General features: G+C 38.1%; 1 protein-coding gene across 1 annotated transcript in view; it reads left to right on the forward strand.

Moving 5' to 3' along the window:
• The first annotated feature begins 4,853 nt into the window (after positions 1-4,853).
• AOX1 (aldehyde oxidase 1) overlaps positions 4,854-14,801 on the forward strand; it is a 38,723-nt gene continuing 28,775 nt past the window's right edge. Inside the window, exons 1-10 of the mRNA XM_054277639.1 lie at positions 4,854-4,965; positions 5,888-5,945; positions 6,901-6,997; positions 9,141-9,249; positions 9,787-9,913; positions 10,788-10,849; positions 11,439-11,519; positions 12,353-12,433; positions 13,481-13,625; positions 13,795-13,887. Of these exons, the coding sequence (XP_054133614.1) occupies positions 4,906-4,965; positions 5,888-5,945; positions 6,901-6,997; positions 9,141-9,249; positions 9,787-9,913; positions 10,788-10,849; positions 11,439-11,519; positions 12,353-12,433; positions 13,481-13,625; positions 13,795-13,887 (913 nt within the window). The 5' untranslated portion in view covers positions 4,854-4,905. The remainder of the gene's footprint in view (positions 4,966-5,887; positions 5,946-6,900; positions 6,998-9,140; positions 9,250-9,786; positions 9,914-10,787; positions 10,850-11,438; positions 11,520-12,352; positions 12,434-13,480; positions 13,626-13,794; positions 13,888-14,801) is intronic.

Below are 14,801 nucleotides of genomic sequence, written 5' to 3' on the forward strand. Positions count from 1 at the left end.
GGTTTGGATTTTTTTAAAGTATAATATTAATTTAAGGAACAGTTCCACTGTGTTGAGAGTGTGTTAGTAGGATGTGTATTCATGAGGTAAAGACAGTAGAAAGGCTTCCCTGGAACAGGGAAGAGAGTGAAAGGATTATCCCAACTTACTTTATGACAAAGGTATAAAAAGCCTTTTTTTCTGGCAATACTGTGGTAGGAGAGGATAAATGCACAAACTGAAAAAAAAATAGAGCACTGTTCTCATGCAGCCTCAAAATATTTTTTACTTCTGTGAGTAAGCTAACAGTTGAAGCAGTGAGTGAGGAAAAGTAGGAGCTAAAAGTAATGGAGAAAGTCTTCACTTTACCACTGGCAATTCAGAAATATTTATGCCAGATAACTTATAAAAAAAATGGTAAGATATTAGAGTCACACTTTTATTAATTGACTTACGTGTTAAAATTCTACAGTATTATACACTGACACATTGCCACTCTTTTACCCCAAAATGATAAGTTCTGTATTTCTGAGAAATGGTAACTAATAACAGAAAAAAAATGTTGATGCCAATCTAAGATTTTAGATTCTTGTCTCCTATTTATATTATAGTTAAATTTACACTGTCCTGAATGGGTGCTGTTAAGTGTTCAGTGTAAACAAGTTTTGAATTTTTTTTAATAGAAATATCACATCCTAGTATGATAGAGGTCACATATTTCCAGCATTATTTTGGAAAGCAGTAGTGTCTTGCTTTTTCATACATACTTATTTTCCACGAGTTTAATTTCTTTAGTGTATCAAGCTTTCATTAGTGCTATTCACCATGTGAATTATTATGATCACATTACTGTAGTTGCACATGTGCTTGATGATATTCGTACCTGATGTTTTTACTTCTTTTCTTTACAGCAAATTAAGGAGAGGGGATCGATTTACAGATACACAATTCCTGGATTCCTCAGTCTACAAAGTAAAGAAGAAAGTAAATTTTAAAAGCAAATCAAAATTTTATTGAGGAAGAGAGAATTGCCTTTATGGACAATACTTCTAAAATGGGTACAATTGTTTATGTATCTATGTAAATGTTTAGCAATATAGACTCTTTGTTGTTCTTTGATTAGTAAGGTCTTCCACAGTGAAATTTTCTGGAGAAGAACCTCTGTAAAAGGGGCACAGAATACTTTACTGAGGAAGACTTATACAGGTGAGGCTCACTCCTGTTTTGCATCTCAGCTCAGTAATTTTTAATCTGTTCAAATGGTTTGCAGCATTTCTTAAATTATTAGAAAATATATGTTTTAATGAGAAATAAAAATAAACAAGCTTTGGGAATTGTACTGTGAGTTTTTCATGTTTATTTTGAGCGGAACCAGTTCTCAGTGCTGGTTGGAATGGATACACGCATACCAAATTTTTATGAATTTATTGAAATAGATGGAGATAGTCTTTTTTTGATAGTTGACTTTTGGATTTGACAGAATCACACTAAGATTTGAATAAGGAAATCTCATTGAGAAATAAATAATGGAGGGAAGTCAAGTGCCCACAGTATGTGCCAGGGGTAGCAAGGAAGAAAAAAGCACTGCAGTAGGAATTCAGTAGCAAATATGGTCTAGAGAAAGCAACACCTTGAGTTTCCAATTGAGACTGCCCATGTGACAAGTAATACAATAATGTCATACCATTCAGATTTCAGGTTTTGTACTGCTTTCCCTCTGCATTCCATAATGAGCTGTCAGCTGACAGTTTTCTTGTAGTACCTGATTTGTAGATGCTACCAGAGGCTCACTACCTGCACAGCTTTTACACATTACAATAGATAAGGTTCAGGTTAATTTTGCAACAGAGAGGCATTTTTAATGAGATAGAGATCCAAATTAACTTATTTTGGTTATAGATAGTGGTTCTTCATGCATATGCAGTAGATGTTACTAGTTTACACAGGCTTAAAAATTGATCAGACACATTAATGGAAGAAAAATCTAGGAAGAATTACCAGAAAAACCATTTCTGGCATAGGATGTTCCTGAATTGCAAATTTTTGAAGGCTGGAAGATGATTCTGCAGAAGCCTTACTATGCCTTTTACCAATTTTTGTACCTTTTCCAAGGACATTCCCCAGTTACCCTCTCAGAGACCAGTTCTTTGGTTAGCTTGACCTTTTGTCTAATACAGCATGTCTCTTTTTAAGATATTCTTAAATTTATAATGTATTCTTTAAAAGTATATTCTTAAAATACAATATATTCTTTTAAAAATTATAATATATTCTTTAAAACATTCTTTTAAATATACTCTTTGTACTTCATTGTAGATTACATTGTAAGCTGGAAGCTAATGGAGAAATTAGTGTTTTAACAGATGTTTAAGACAAGAAGGTGGTTGGGAGCAGATGGCATTGATTTGCAATCAGGAAATCAGGCTTTATGAACCTGATAGACTTCTCCAACTAGCTTGGTGGGTGAGGGCAGAGCACTACATGCTTGTCTCAATTACAGTAGGGCTTTTGATATTTTCTCTGATAACATTCCACAGACAAACTGACAAAGTATGGATTTGTTAAGGGCACAGTGAGGTGAGTGGAAAAGCTGGAAGGTTGTGATTAGTGCCAAATGGTCCGGCTGGAGGCAAAACATTAGAGCTCATTAGGGTTTCACACTGCTGCCAGCAGTGATGAACACGTTCACTAACAACCTGTATGAGCCAGTGCACCCTACACAAGTCTGCAGGTGATCAGAAACTGGAAGGAGTGGCTGAAATACCCCATGGTTCTGTCACCATTCAGAGGATCTGGTCAGGCTGGAGAAATGTGCTGAGAGGAATCTCAAGAAGTTCAATCGGAGGAACCTACATCTTTCTCCCGTGAGTTGCCAGAATTTCAGCTGTGTATTTTGACAGAAAAGGACTGATACATATCAGAACACACTCCTGGATATAACTTTCAGGTGAGTCCATTCTACATGTAAGTCTGGAACTATAACCATAAACACTAAGAGGCATAAATGTGTTATTTACAAACACTTAAATAATACCACAACTGTTTTCTACTGTGGTTGTTTTGTTATGGTCTGTAGCCCTAAGGCAGCTTCCTCAAGATCCTGTAGGACTTTGCATATATGAATTTAGAGTTAAATGTATCACTAGTGAGATAGTTTACAAAGGGGACATTTATTCCCTGAACAGAGAGTTGTCTAGCTGTGGTTATCAGTTGCAAAGATCATGTAGAGATTGTAATTATACAGCAGTAAGTAGAGCAAGGTGTTTTCATATAGAACCTTGCAGTACAAATAGAGTATTCAATCAGTATGACAATTCTTCCAATAAAAAACTTACCTCATCACCCAGGCAAGTCATCTGCACTGCAAAACAGCTGTTAACATTATTTGGGAAGTTTCAGCAGGCAGACTTTTTTCTTTCTGGTACATGCTGTGTACATCACCACATTCGCCAAGACTATTGTGAAGAGGTGCAGAAATGGTTGGGAAGATAGATTCTATCCTTTTTCAATGTTATTTTTTAGAAGGAAGTACATATAGAAATTATTAAGCATTTTCCTTGGCTTTTATTACTAAGTTTGAAATTAATTTATTTTATTTTTAATTGAAATGTTCTTGCTAGCTTCCACTATTTATCAACATCAGCAGCTGTATCATTAGAAACCATCAAGAAATACCTGTTAAAACTTGTGTTCCCAGTGCTGGCACTGCAGCAGCAAAACACAATGGTTTTTTAAATGGTTGTTTCTCTCTACTGCCTGTGGTTTGAAAGCTAGAAACAGAGGCACATGTTTTATCTTCCCAGAAAATAAATAATCTCACTGGGGACTGGCTTAATTATTTTTTCAGTGAAGGTCCTGTTGTTCCACACAGCCTCAGGTGTTACCAGCTAGACTGCTAGGGTGTCCCAAATACAAGCATGGAATTTTCAATAAAAGTAAAAGGCCTGGGGGTTTATGCCTTCATTTCTTCTATTCCTTTAGTATAGATATCCTTCCAAGTAAAAAAGTATAAAGAAAGTAGCCTGAAGATCATAGAAGCTAAGTAACTGCAAAATCATATTATTGCTACTGCTCTTCTTTCCTTGTTTTCTCCATCCTCACTCTTGTTGCTGAAATTGATGTTCAATAATAGAACACAGAGAAAACTCACTTTGTTGTTTCCTAGGTTGCATTTCTTTTTATTGTTACAAAAAATGATAACATAAAAGCAGCATAAAGAATGTTGCATTGTCTTTGAAGCTTCACTATATGTGATTGTTTTACCAGGTCATTTGATATATTAGAAGCTCTTTCCAGGAAAATTATGAAAAAGCAGCTCATGATTTTTGACATAAAAATCTATTTGTAGCAATCACCAAGAATTAGGAGAATTTTGCTGAGAATAAGGTAATTTGAACTTCTTTTTATAGTTTTAAAGTTGTTTTTTCTCATGTTTACTTAATCTAATTGAAATTTTGTAGGAAATTAATTCCATATATTTTGATTATAGAAAAAGAGGAAAGTATTTTTTCTGTAAAACCTTTCCTGCACAACTAGCCCTTACAAATGGTTGATACCTGAACCTTACTGCTGATTATTTTGTGAATGCAAATATAGCAAAAAAATCACATTGGTCCCATGATCACTACATTGCTGGATTTTATCTCAATTTTAAATTACTCTTGGTGATATTATAAGAACCCGATAACAGTGCACAGTGTTAACGTTGCTGTTTAGCTCTGCAAGAACACCTGTGTCCTTTGAGAAAGTGCGAGGCACGATTTCGTTTTTCAACACTTAAATAACACTTTAGAAAGCTGAAGTAAATCAATATTTGTTGGAAACAATGTCCGTGTTACCGCCTGGCTCGGCCCCGCCCCGCCCCGGATAACGAGGCGCGTCCAGCTGCGCGGCTTTCCCTGCTGCTCCGGTACCGGGCTGCGAACGATGGCGCAGCAAGGGGCCGCGGCGGCTCAGGAGCTCGTGTTCTATGTGAACGGGAGGAAGGTAAGTACGGGCCGGAGAGAGGGGGGCTGCTGTGCCTGAAGCAACCCCGAAGGGCATAGATTTGGCTTCCTCAGATTTATTCGAACGAGTGTAACCGAAGCCTCACACAAACCTCCGGAAGAAGGTTGGATGGTTGCATCCCATTTTGGCTAGCTCTGCTATGTTTGGGAGAAAAAGTGTGTCAAAGTGAAACACACTTTCAGCTGGGTACCAAACTTGGCTGGTAAGCAAGCCCCTTTTTCCACCTGGATGTCTGGCTTCTCATCTTTGATGGTGTCAGGTTTTCAGAGGCACAACTGAAAGCAAGACTTTAGTGCCCAAATTTGGACTATTGAGCATAAAGATAATATTGCTAGGACTGGTTGTTGATCCAAACCAAGTGTAAGGAACTAGCTGATTCTAAGTGACCAAATAAGAAATACTGTACTCGATCAAGAATGTGCATATTTCTGTTGTCAGTTTCTTACAGCAAGTGAAGGTTAATATAAATAAAACTAGAAAAGAAATCGCTACTGCCGATAGCCTTACAGACTTCCTCTAATGTTTATTCCAGTATGTCAGAGTGCCAGGGAGACTTTAAAATCTGCAAATCATTAGTTAGTTCTTTATGCTGTCTTTAAAGTTCTGCATTTTTATTTCTAGTGTGGCCGAAGGTCAGTTCCCTCAGTATAACATTTCACTGAGCACCAGTTATTTTTAGTACTTGCCCGGTGCCCTAACACTTCTTTTCTGGAAGTGTATGTGTCTGAAAAGGAGTTTCCAGGAGTCCAAACTCTCCTGTGGTGTTTGCCAATTAGTGTAGTACTATGAGAGGGAACCAGAGAAGGATTCTCTTCTGGCCTTGTGTGAATGTAGTCTGTGCCCTGAATTACGAAATGCCTTGGTTTCTTAATTAAACCTTGTTTTTACTTTCTTGCTGTAGATAATAGAGAAAAATGCTGATCCTGAACAAATGCTCTTGGCTTATCTGCGAAAGAGGCGTATCCTTTTCTTGTCTGTTCCCTAAAGTCACTCATGAAAGCCTTATTCAAGTAAAATTCTAAGAAATTTTAATTCAAGGTTTAATTACCAGATTAAGGAAGTTGTGATAGCTTTAAGATAAATCAACTGCACTAAATGATGTCTCTTTCTTAATCCAAATATTCTTCAGTTGAGCTGCTGTATTTTTAGCCTGGCTTTTTAAAGAGATAAATTATGCCATCAGGCACAATGAATATGTGTCTGTGTTCCTCCCCTCCCACCTCATAAAGAAGTCTAAAAACCTAGGGGTCAGTAACTTGACAGAATAAAAGTCCCCAGCCTTTGTAATAGTCTCTCTCCTGGTAAAGGGGAGATGTTGTGGTGAAAAGCTGAGACTGATGGAATTTTGTGGGGCAAAAAGGCATCTTCTTTTGGTGGCATTGGAACATTAAAGTAGCTGTTTGTTGATTCACAGTTTTAGACTGGCCACTGTTCCAGATTCACAGAAATGAGCACTTCTCTCAGAAGTGTGATCCTTCAGATGTGATGCAAGGCAAATATCCTGTCTATAAATGGGCCTTCTGGGAGAAACTGGGAAATTTGTTTTAGTGTTCCACTGGAATTTCAGATATACAGCTGATTTGCCCATTACATATTTCTTCCTTTCCAGTTTTCACTTGGAGAAGTAATTTTCACTTCCCTTTTCTGTCACAACTTACTCCTCTTCCAAAATAAATTATAATCAAGTTTTCTGTTTTCTTGGGAAGAGGATTTTGGTCATGTAACTTCTTAGCTTCCATCTTGCTTTCACTGAAAATTTATTCCAATATAGAACAGAATCCAGTACATATGCTGATACCAAACAAATTCTGTGTTCCTTAGGAGTTTAGGAAAAAAGGTTGTCTCAAGCCTTTGAGTGGAATAAAGCCCAGAATGGAACCAGATAATTATTTTCCCTAATGACAGCATTTTCAGTCTGTCTTACAGGAACTAAGTATGGCTGTGGAGGAGGTGGTTGTGGTGCTTGCACAGTGATGATATCAACTTATGAGCCAGCTTCAAAGAAGATACGGTATCCTCAACAGAATATTTTGAAACTGCAGAAAAATTTATGATTGTTGATACCATTTCCAGATATGAAACCTTAAAAACAGAGTTGTAGAACTTGTACTTAATAGTAGAAGTATCTAGAGGAAAGGTTGCTTTAATCCAAAAGGAGAATGCTGGAAAAATTGCTGTTGATTCAGCTGTATTGTAAATTTGCTGAACTATCATACTCAAATGCTTGATTTATAAATAAATACTGATAGCCCCTGCAAGAGGTCGTAGGAGGCATTAATTTGAGATCCTTTGGCTTGACCCCTGGAATGTGGCTCCTACCTGCAGCTCAGTATGGTGGTTTAAGTCCAGCTAGTAACTGAGAACCGTGCAGGTGCTCACTCACTCCCCCCAGCGGAATGGGGCCGAGAATCAGAATGCTGAAGGAGAAAATTCATGGGTTGAGGAAAGACAGTTTAATAGATAAAGCAAAAGCTGCTTGTGCAAACAAAGCAAGGTAGACAATTTACTCACTACTTCCCATCATCAGGCAGATGTCCAGTCACTGCTGGGACACCATCATCTGTGATGGTTACTTAGGAAGACAAACACAATCACTCCAAAACTTGCACCCTTTCTTCTTCTTCCCGCAGTTCTATATGCTGCACATGATGCCACATGACATGGAATATGATTTGGTCATTTTGGGTCAGCTGTCCCAGCTGTGTCCTTCCCAGTTTGTTGTCTCCCAAAGTCTCCTCATTGGTGGGGTGGGGTGAGAGGCAGAAAAGACCCTGACTCTGTGTAAGACCTGCTCTGCAGTAACTAAACACCCCTGTGTTATCAGCACTGCTTCCAGCACAAATCCAGAGCACAGCTTCAAACTAGCTACTATGAAGAAATTTAACACTGTCCCAGCCAAAACCAGCATACTGTCATACAATTGGTGGGAAGGTAGGGTAGGCACAAGTGTGAGTCTTACCAGCCCTTTAATACTGAGCTCCATTCCTTACATCCCACCCACAGAAAGAAAGATTTTGAACTGAAACCTGGAGTTGGAGTCCTTAAGTTAAAGACTGGAATAAATTGCTTTTAAGTTGAGAAAACATCAATCAAATTGTTAAATGGTTACATGGCATTGTACGCTGAAGTGTTTATTGGATGGGGAAAAAACATTCCAGCTGTCCTTTTGTACAGTTACATTACATTGGAATGCAACACAAATGAAAATGTTTAAAGTTAATGAAAGAGCTAAAATTAAAGCAGACTACTGAAAAAAATTAAACTGTATTAAAACCCAATAATTTTAAATAATTTTATTGAAATTATTAAATGCTTTGAAGAATTTTCATTTTGGTGTTGTTCAGTAGGTGCACAGTTTGTGGTGATTGGGAGTGGGGCTGTGGCTGAGCCTCATCCCCAATGGGCTACGGCTGTATAGGTCAGGTGAGCAGCATTAAAAGCAATTAGAGCTGGAGTGCCCAGGGGCACTGACCAATCACCAAAGGGAACAGAGGGCACACAGCTGCAATGCATCAACATGAGGGGATAAAAGGCTGGGCTAAAGAGCAAGAAGGGCAGACACTTGCAGTCTTCTGAAGTGACATAATGTTACTCTGTATGGGCATACTCCTGAAGCCTTCTGAAGTGGTATGATGTTACTCTGTGAGTTGAAGCTTTCTGAATTGTGTGATGATACTCTGTGGATCATGGCCTTCTCAACTGCAAGGTATGCTGTGGCTTATGCTGCAACATTATTCCTAAGTAGGAACAATGGTATTTATTTTACATCAGAATTTCCTGTGGATCGGAATTTTGATTATAAGTTTGCAGCAGTAATTCTTTACTTTCTTCTGATGACTACAGCAATCTTCCTTCCCCTACCTTTCTTCTTCAAAATACAGTTGACAGATTCCTTGTGGGCAAGAGAGACGAGAGGGCAATTAGAAAAGGCTGAGGTATTAAGGAAGATGTAAATTCCATTGAATTGTCCTTATAGATATGCTTTTATATGGGGGTCAAGAGACAGCTAAAAAGTGATCACTTCTCATTCCAAATGTTAATAGTGGCTGCTTTGTATATAAGTATGAGCTATGTCTTGATTGACCGAAAAATAATACTCAGACTTGTTTATTAAAATAATATTCATGTTCTTTATTCCCCTTTATGTTCCAAAGACACTATTCAGCCAATGCATGTTTGCTTCCCATTTGCTCCTTGTATGGTGCAGCAGTGACTACAGTGGAAGGTATTGGAAGTACCAAAACCAGGATTCATCCAGTTCAGGTGAGAGTGCAGTATCACTGTATAGGAAGATTACTAATTTCTTTTTTGGATGGAATGGATTTAGTGACAGTGCTTTTAGGGCATGGGAATTTAATAAGATTGTTGTTTTCCCTCCTAAGTGACAACAGAGGGCAGGGTTGTTTTCTGGTGGTTGATTGATCAAGGCTGATGATGGAACTTACTTTAATATTGACAGTCTGATCAAGTAGTTGATATGTGATGATTGTTGGAGTGGGTCAGGCTTTGCTCTCTTTGGGCTAATGACACATCTTGGACAGTGTCCCTTTGGTTCATGTTTTAGTATAAGTGCAAAAAAGACAGAAGTCTGCTGAAGGTTACTTAGCTTCTTTAGTAACATGTGCATCAACATCACACCCAAAATAATTATTTGCATTTGATATTGTTTTAAATGTTTTACTTAAAAAGTCTGGTTTATTACCAAGGCAACATTTTGTATGGCATCACCTATTTAAGAGAGCATTCATTAGAATGGAGATGAGTGCTGGAAGGAGTGTTGTTTGTGGTATTTCGTTTCAGGAAAGACTTGCCAAGTGCCATGGCTCCCAGTGTGGGTTCTGCACACCTGGAATGGTGATGTCCATATACACTTTGCTAAGAAACCACCCAGAACCAACTTCAGAGCAGATGATTGCAGCTCTGGCTGGTAAATATTGCCACTTTTTAGTTTGCAGGTGTGTTCCTGAAGCATTTCTTCAGGTGCTTTGTGAGGGCTTGTCTGTGTGAGTATACATGTCTGCATGCGTGGAGGATGTACTCTTACAAGCTGTGCTTTCTAGAAGAGTTGCTGCTGGATGGAGGCCTTGTATTCCCTGTCATTCTTTTATCCTGGAAAATGAAACACAGAGCTGTGGACTGTTTCAGGTGCTCAAAACGTCCCCATATGTGTCTTTGAAATGCTTAAAATCAGATGTGCAAAAATTATGTCATATTGAAGAAGCAGCTGCATCTGAGCGTCTCCAAGGTCCCTTTATACCTGGTGTTGAGAATGTCATAAACCTTGCAGGACAGGCCCTTTGCAGTAGGATTAAAACAGATAGTCTGCATCTCTTGGCCTTATCTTCAGTAAGGGAAAGTGTGAGCATTTATTGTAGGTAAAATAGCCTTCTGTCATCTGTTGTGCTCTAGAGCCACAGTGGAGCCAAAGGCATTTCCTGTTGCTGTGTGGTGAGTTTAAAGGTGTAAGGTTAGTTTCCTTCACCTCTAGAAAAAAAGTCAGGGGGAAAGAGAACAATATTTTGAGTGGGTAAAAAATACTGTACAATCTCTTATTCTCCTGCTGACCTGGAGCCAGCATTCACTGTAGTGCAGATCTCAACTATTTCATACGCCCCTTGAAACAACAGCATTTTTTGTCAGGAGCTGCAAGGTCCTAAGTCTTGTGTCACTGTTCTGTTTTTTATTTTTGAGAGCCGACACTTCTCCTTGAGCTTAAAAAACACAAGACTCGCATAAATATATGACGTTCTAAAGCCACATCTTTAGAGCAAAACCTTTTCTGACTGATTTCCTTCCTTCAGGGAACTTGTGCCGCTGTACTGGATACAGGCCAATCTTAGATGCCTGTAAAACCTTCTGTAAGGTAAGAAGTACTGGTGATAGGAGTGCTAGATTGGGGGCATCAGTGTATATGCATATACAGGCCATCAAGATTTTCACTGACCCTCTGTTTAAAAGTGTCACTCTGAGTAAATGGCCTAACCCCTTAGAAAAATTGATAAACAGAAGTGAACATGGTGTCTAGCCTGGATTATGAGGAGTAATCTGAAGTAACTCCATGTGGTTTGCTGTGAGTTAGTACTGGCATGAATAAAAGCAGAATTTCAGTCCACGTTCTTAGAATTTATCACGCACTGCAATGTGTCAGAAACCTACCAAGGAGAAATGGGAGTGAACAGTTGGTAAAGGAAACAATACAGACCATCTACATCTGCTCTCACAATGTCAAAAGAATTCTACACAGTGGGAATTATTTTGTATTAAGGATGTCAACATTTGATGACTTAAAATAATTTTTTAATATCATTCCTTTAACACTTAATCCTTCTAATTCAGCTTGTTAATAAACTTCATCTAGAACTTTATTGAAATACAGAGTCACTCTTATCTTATGAGCTTTAACTCATTGCCATTCTGGGCAGTATGTCACTAATGGGATTTTCCTATTTTAGGAATCCATTTGTTGTCAAAGAAAAGCAAATGGAAAATGTTGCTTGGATCAGGAAGATAATTTGTTTGACAATGACGAGAAGGTAAAGTTTTAAATATACTACTGACCCTGCTTCAATATAAAACTTAGAATATTGCATATAATATTTGATAAATATGATATTTTATTATTCCTCATGAGAAATTTGGAAATATTTTGAAAAATTGAGGATTCTATGTGTAAATTTCTATGGGGGGGCTCTGATAGCACTATCTGTGGTCAGATAATTGGTATAAGGTAGTTTGGGTCTCCAGAGCTGAGATTTGAACAGTTCTTCAGGGTCAGTACTATTAATAGTCTGAGCTTTACCAATACAGTGAGAATTACATTGTGAAAGACATTAGGGCATATGTGAAATTTGCTTAAATCAATGATCAGTGATGCTCTGAGTACTGGTATCTTAGGAAAACTGCTGACTTGACTCTGAAGAATTGATACACTCTAAAAAATTAGAGCTATGATTGTGATTTTATGTGAAACCTCTTATCCATACAAGTATTTCACCTTGTTATTAATTTTCTTTCAGTAATAGCTGATCTACCTCTTTGGGTTTTCAGTACTTTAGGTTGGCATGAAGCTACTTTGTTATAGTAGAACTACAGGAAGCCTGTCCTTAGTCCTTCAGTTGCTTGCTTCTGCACTGTCATTTGTGTTAGCAGTAACATTTAAGAAAATATTATGAACGCTTCTTTCACCTCAGCATCTCCAAATGATGCATGGTGATTTAAAAACAAATCCAAATGATAATGAAATTACTAAATTTTTTACTAACTTCAGTGGCAGTCTATTGGTTTGGCTTTGCTTTTGCTTTTATTATTGTTTTGTGAAATTAATGATGAGAGAAAATTCTTGGTTTTTGCTTGTCTTCTTTTTAAGGTGTCCACCAGCCTGTTTTCAGCAGATGAATTCCAGACCTTGGATCCCACCCAGGAGCTTATCTTCCCTCCAGAACTAATGGTACCTTTTGCTGCTTATAGACTATTTGTTGCTCTGTTCAGAATTAATTCTTAAGTCCTGCTTAGCAGTAATTCATCAGAAGAAATGTCAGAATGTTTTAATGTTATTATACTCCTTGTTGTTTTTTTGCCCAGTAAGCTTATTGAATATTCACATACCAAAAAAAAGTCATATTGGAAAAATGAAGCTGCAGAGTTAGATGTCAGGTGAGAAGATAAAGAAGCAACTTAAACTGAATTTTCAGTCCAGCAGCTGAAGATAAAAATACTTCACAGCAAACTGAATGGCAAACAATTTTTAACATTGGAAAACAGTTTTGTGGCTTAATAGTTGTGTTACTCTGTTCTCAGATGGCCACCCAGATCAGAGAGTGTTTAGCCCCTGTGATTAAGGCATGCCGAAGATATAAACAGCTGGAATTGAAAGCGTTAGGCATCCTTAATTATTGACAGCAGTATTTGCCCTAGAAAAACTGAATGCTGTTTGTTTTACTTTATTACCATTGTAGAGATTCAAAGCCAGATTCTGTAGTTAGCTGACTGCTTCTGGAGAAAGATTGATGACTGCAGGACAGGAGTTCTTTACTGTGTGTTTGTACCAGCACTGGTTCACAAGCTATTTCCAAGTGATCAGTGCTAGAACAGCCGGAGACACTTAAGTGTATGCATAATCTAGAAGGGGATGCTGCTGTCAGTGCCATTGGTGCTCTCCAAGAACTACTACTAAGTATTTTTTTAATCACTTTTTTAACAGTTTTAGCAATTGCAGGATCTGTCCCCACATCTTTTGCTAGGAGACTGTTTATTATCATTCTTGTTTATTAGCCCACTGGAATTACTTGAAGACCTTTCACCCACACAGTCTCGACTTTCACCATTGTGCAAACCTTAGCCAGCATAACATTTCTGTCCCCTTTCTATCCAATTTTAAAGGACTGTGTAGAATTGCTGTTGTTTAAGAACATTTTTGACTTTCAGTCTATTGTCTATTAGACCTCGCTTCTGTCTTTATGTCTAAATATTTAAATCTGCCATGTTTCTCCATCAGAGAATGGCAGAAAATCAACCAAAAAGAACTCTGGTTTTTCGTGGGGAGCGAGTAACATGGATTTCTCCTGTAAGCTTGGATGAACTGCTGGATCTGAAAGCCACCTACCCTAAAGCACCTCTTGTGGTTGGGAACACCAGTGTGGGTATGTATGTGATCAGAACAGCTCCTGTTGCTTTAGTTCCAGTGTGCATGAGAGGACCGGGGCTACGTTTGTGGTTCTTTTTGCATCTTCATCCCTAAGCTTACGTTCCAGTATGTGGGAGCTGTCGTTGCGGAAAAGCTTTTTGTCTGCGTCTATTCCTATCTTGTAGGACCTGACATGAAGTTCAGAGGTGTGTTCCATCCAGTTCTTATTGCTCCTGCAAGGATCCCTGATCTGAATGTGTTGAAATACACAAATGATGGTCAGTAAACATTACTTTTTTCCAAAATAGAAGATTTCTTTGCAGTAAGGAATGCTGCACCATTCCAGAGTGCTGAGCAACTCATTCCCTAAGCATGCTTGGCTGTTTCCCAGGTCAAGGGGCTGTTGCCAAACACAGTGCAGGAGGGTTTTGTCTTCCTGACTCAGTGCAGAGCTGACCAGCAATATTATCTTGGGCCTTAGTGCAAGGGTGATTATTCTGGTAATACTGGTTCTGGTGATCAGTCATGCAGGATTTGCTCTGTGACTGCTGAATAGCAGAGAGGTCCTTACAGAACCACAGGGAGAGTTAGCATGTGGCATGCTTGGTTACATTAGAAAAAAGGCTGTGATTAAACTGGCATCACTGATATGCAATGACTAATCTTGTTCTCAATCATAACAGCATTAATTATAATGGGTTAAAAGTGTTATACCTCAACTTACATGTTTATACTAAGCATGGAGGTTTTTTTAGTTAGACTAGGTTTTGGGTTTTAAATAATTTCTGGTGGATTAGAACTACAACCAGAACAGGTCTCAACTTAGTATAATAGTCTGAAGTAGTTGAATAAAAATTACCTTGTACTAGCTTATAGCCAAATTTTTAAGGAAAGTCATATCTGATTAATTATTTGCTATATGCCCGAAAGGCACTTTTTTCTTAAGTGATAAGCTGTGTTTGATAGTTCTGTCATTGCATTTAGAATATCTATTTTCTTTCTGGTCAGCCATCCAGTTCTATTCAAAGACTAGTTTATTCTTTGCTGAAAAGTAGCTAGGAATTGAAAAGAAGCTGGGAGAATTCTTACTCCTTCTTTAAAGTGTGTAAATAAAACCTAGGTATTTGAAGGTGAGACTTACTAGTCCTAAACAAGAGATATGCAGTTTAGTTTGCCAGCCAGAAATAGCATT

Source organism: Melozone crissalis, unplaced genomic scaffold (genome assembly GCF_028551555.1).
Source record: "Melozone crissalis strain CALT ecotype California unplaced genomic scaffold, PUWL_Pcris_2 ptg000023l_1, whole genome shotgun sequence".
In the NCBI taxonomy this organism is placed as follows: domain Eukaryota; kingdom Metazoa; phylum Chordata; class Aves; order Passeriformes; family Passerellidae; genus Melozone; species Melozone crissalis.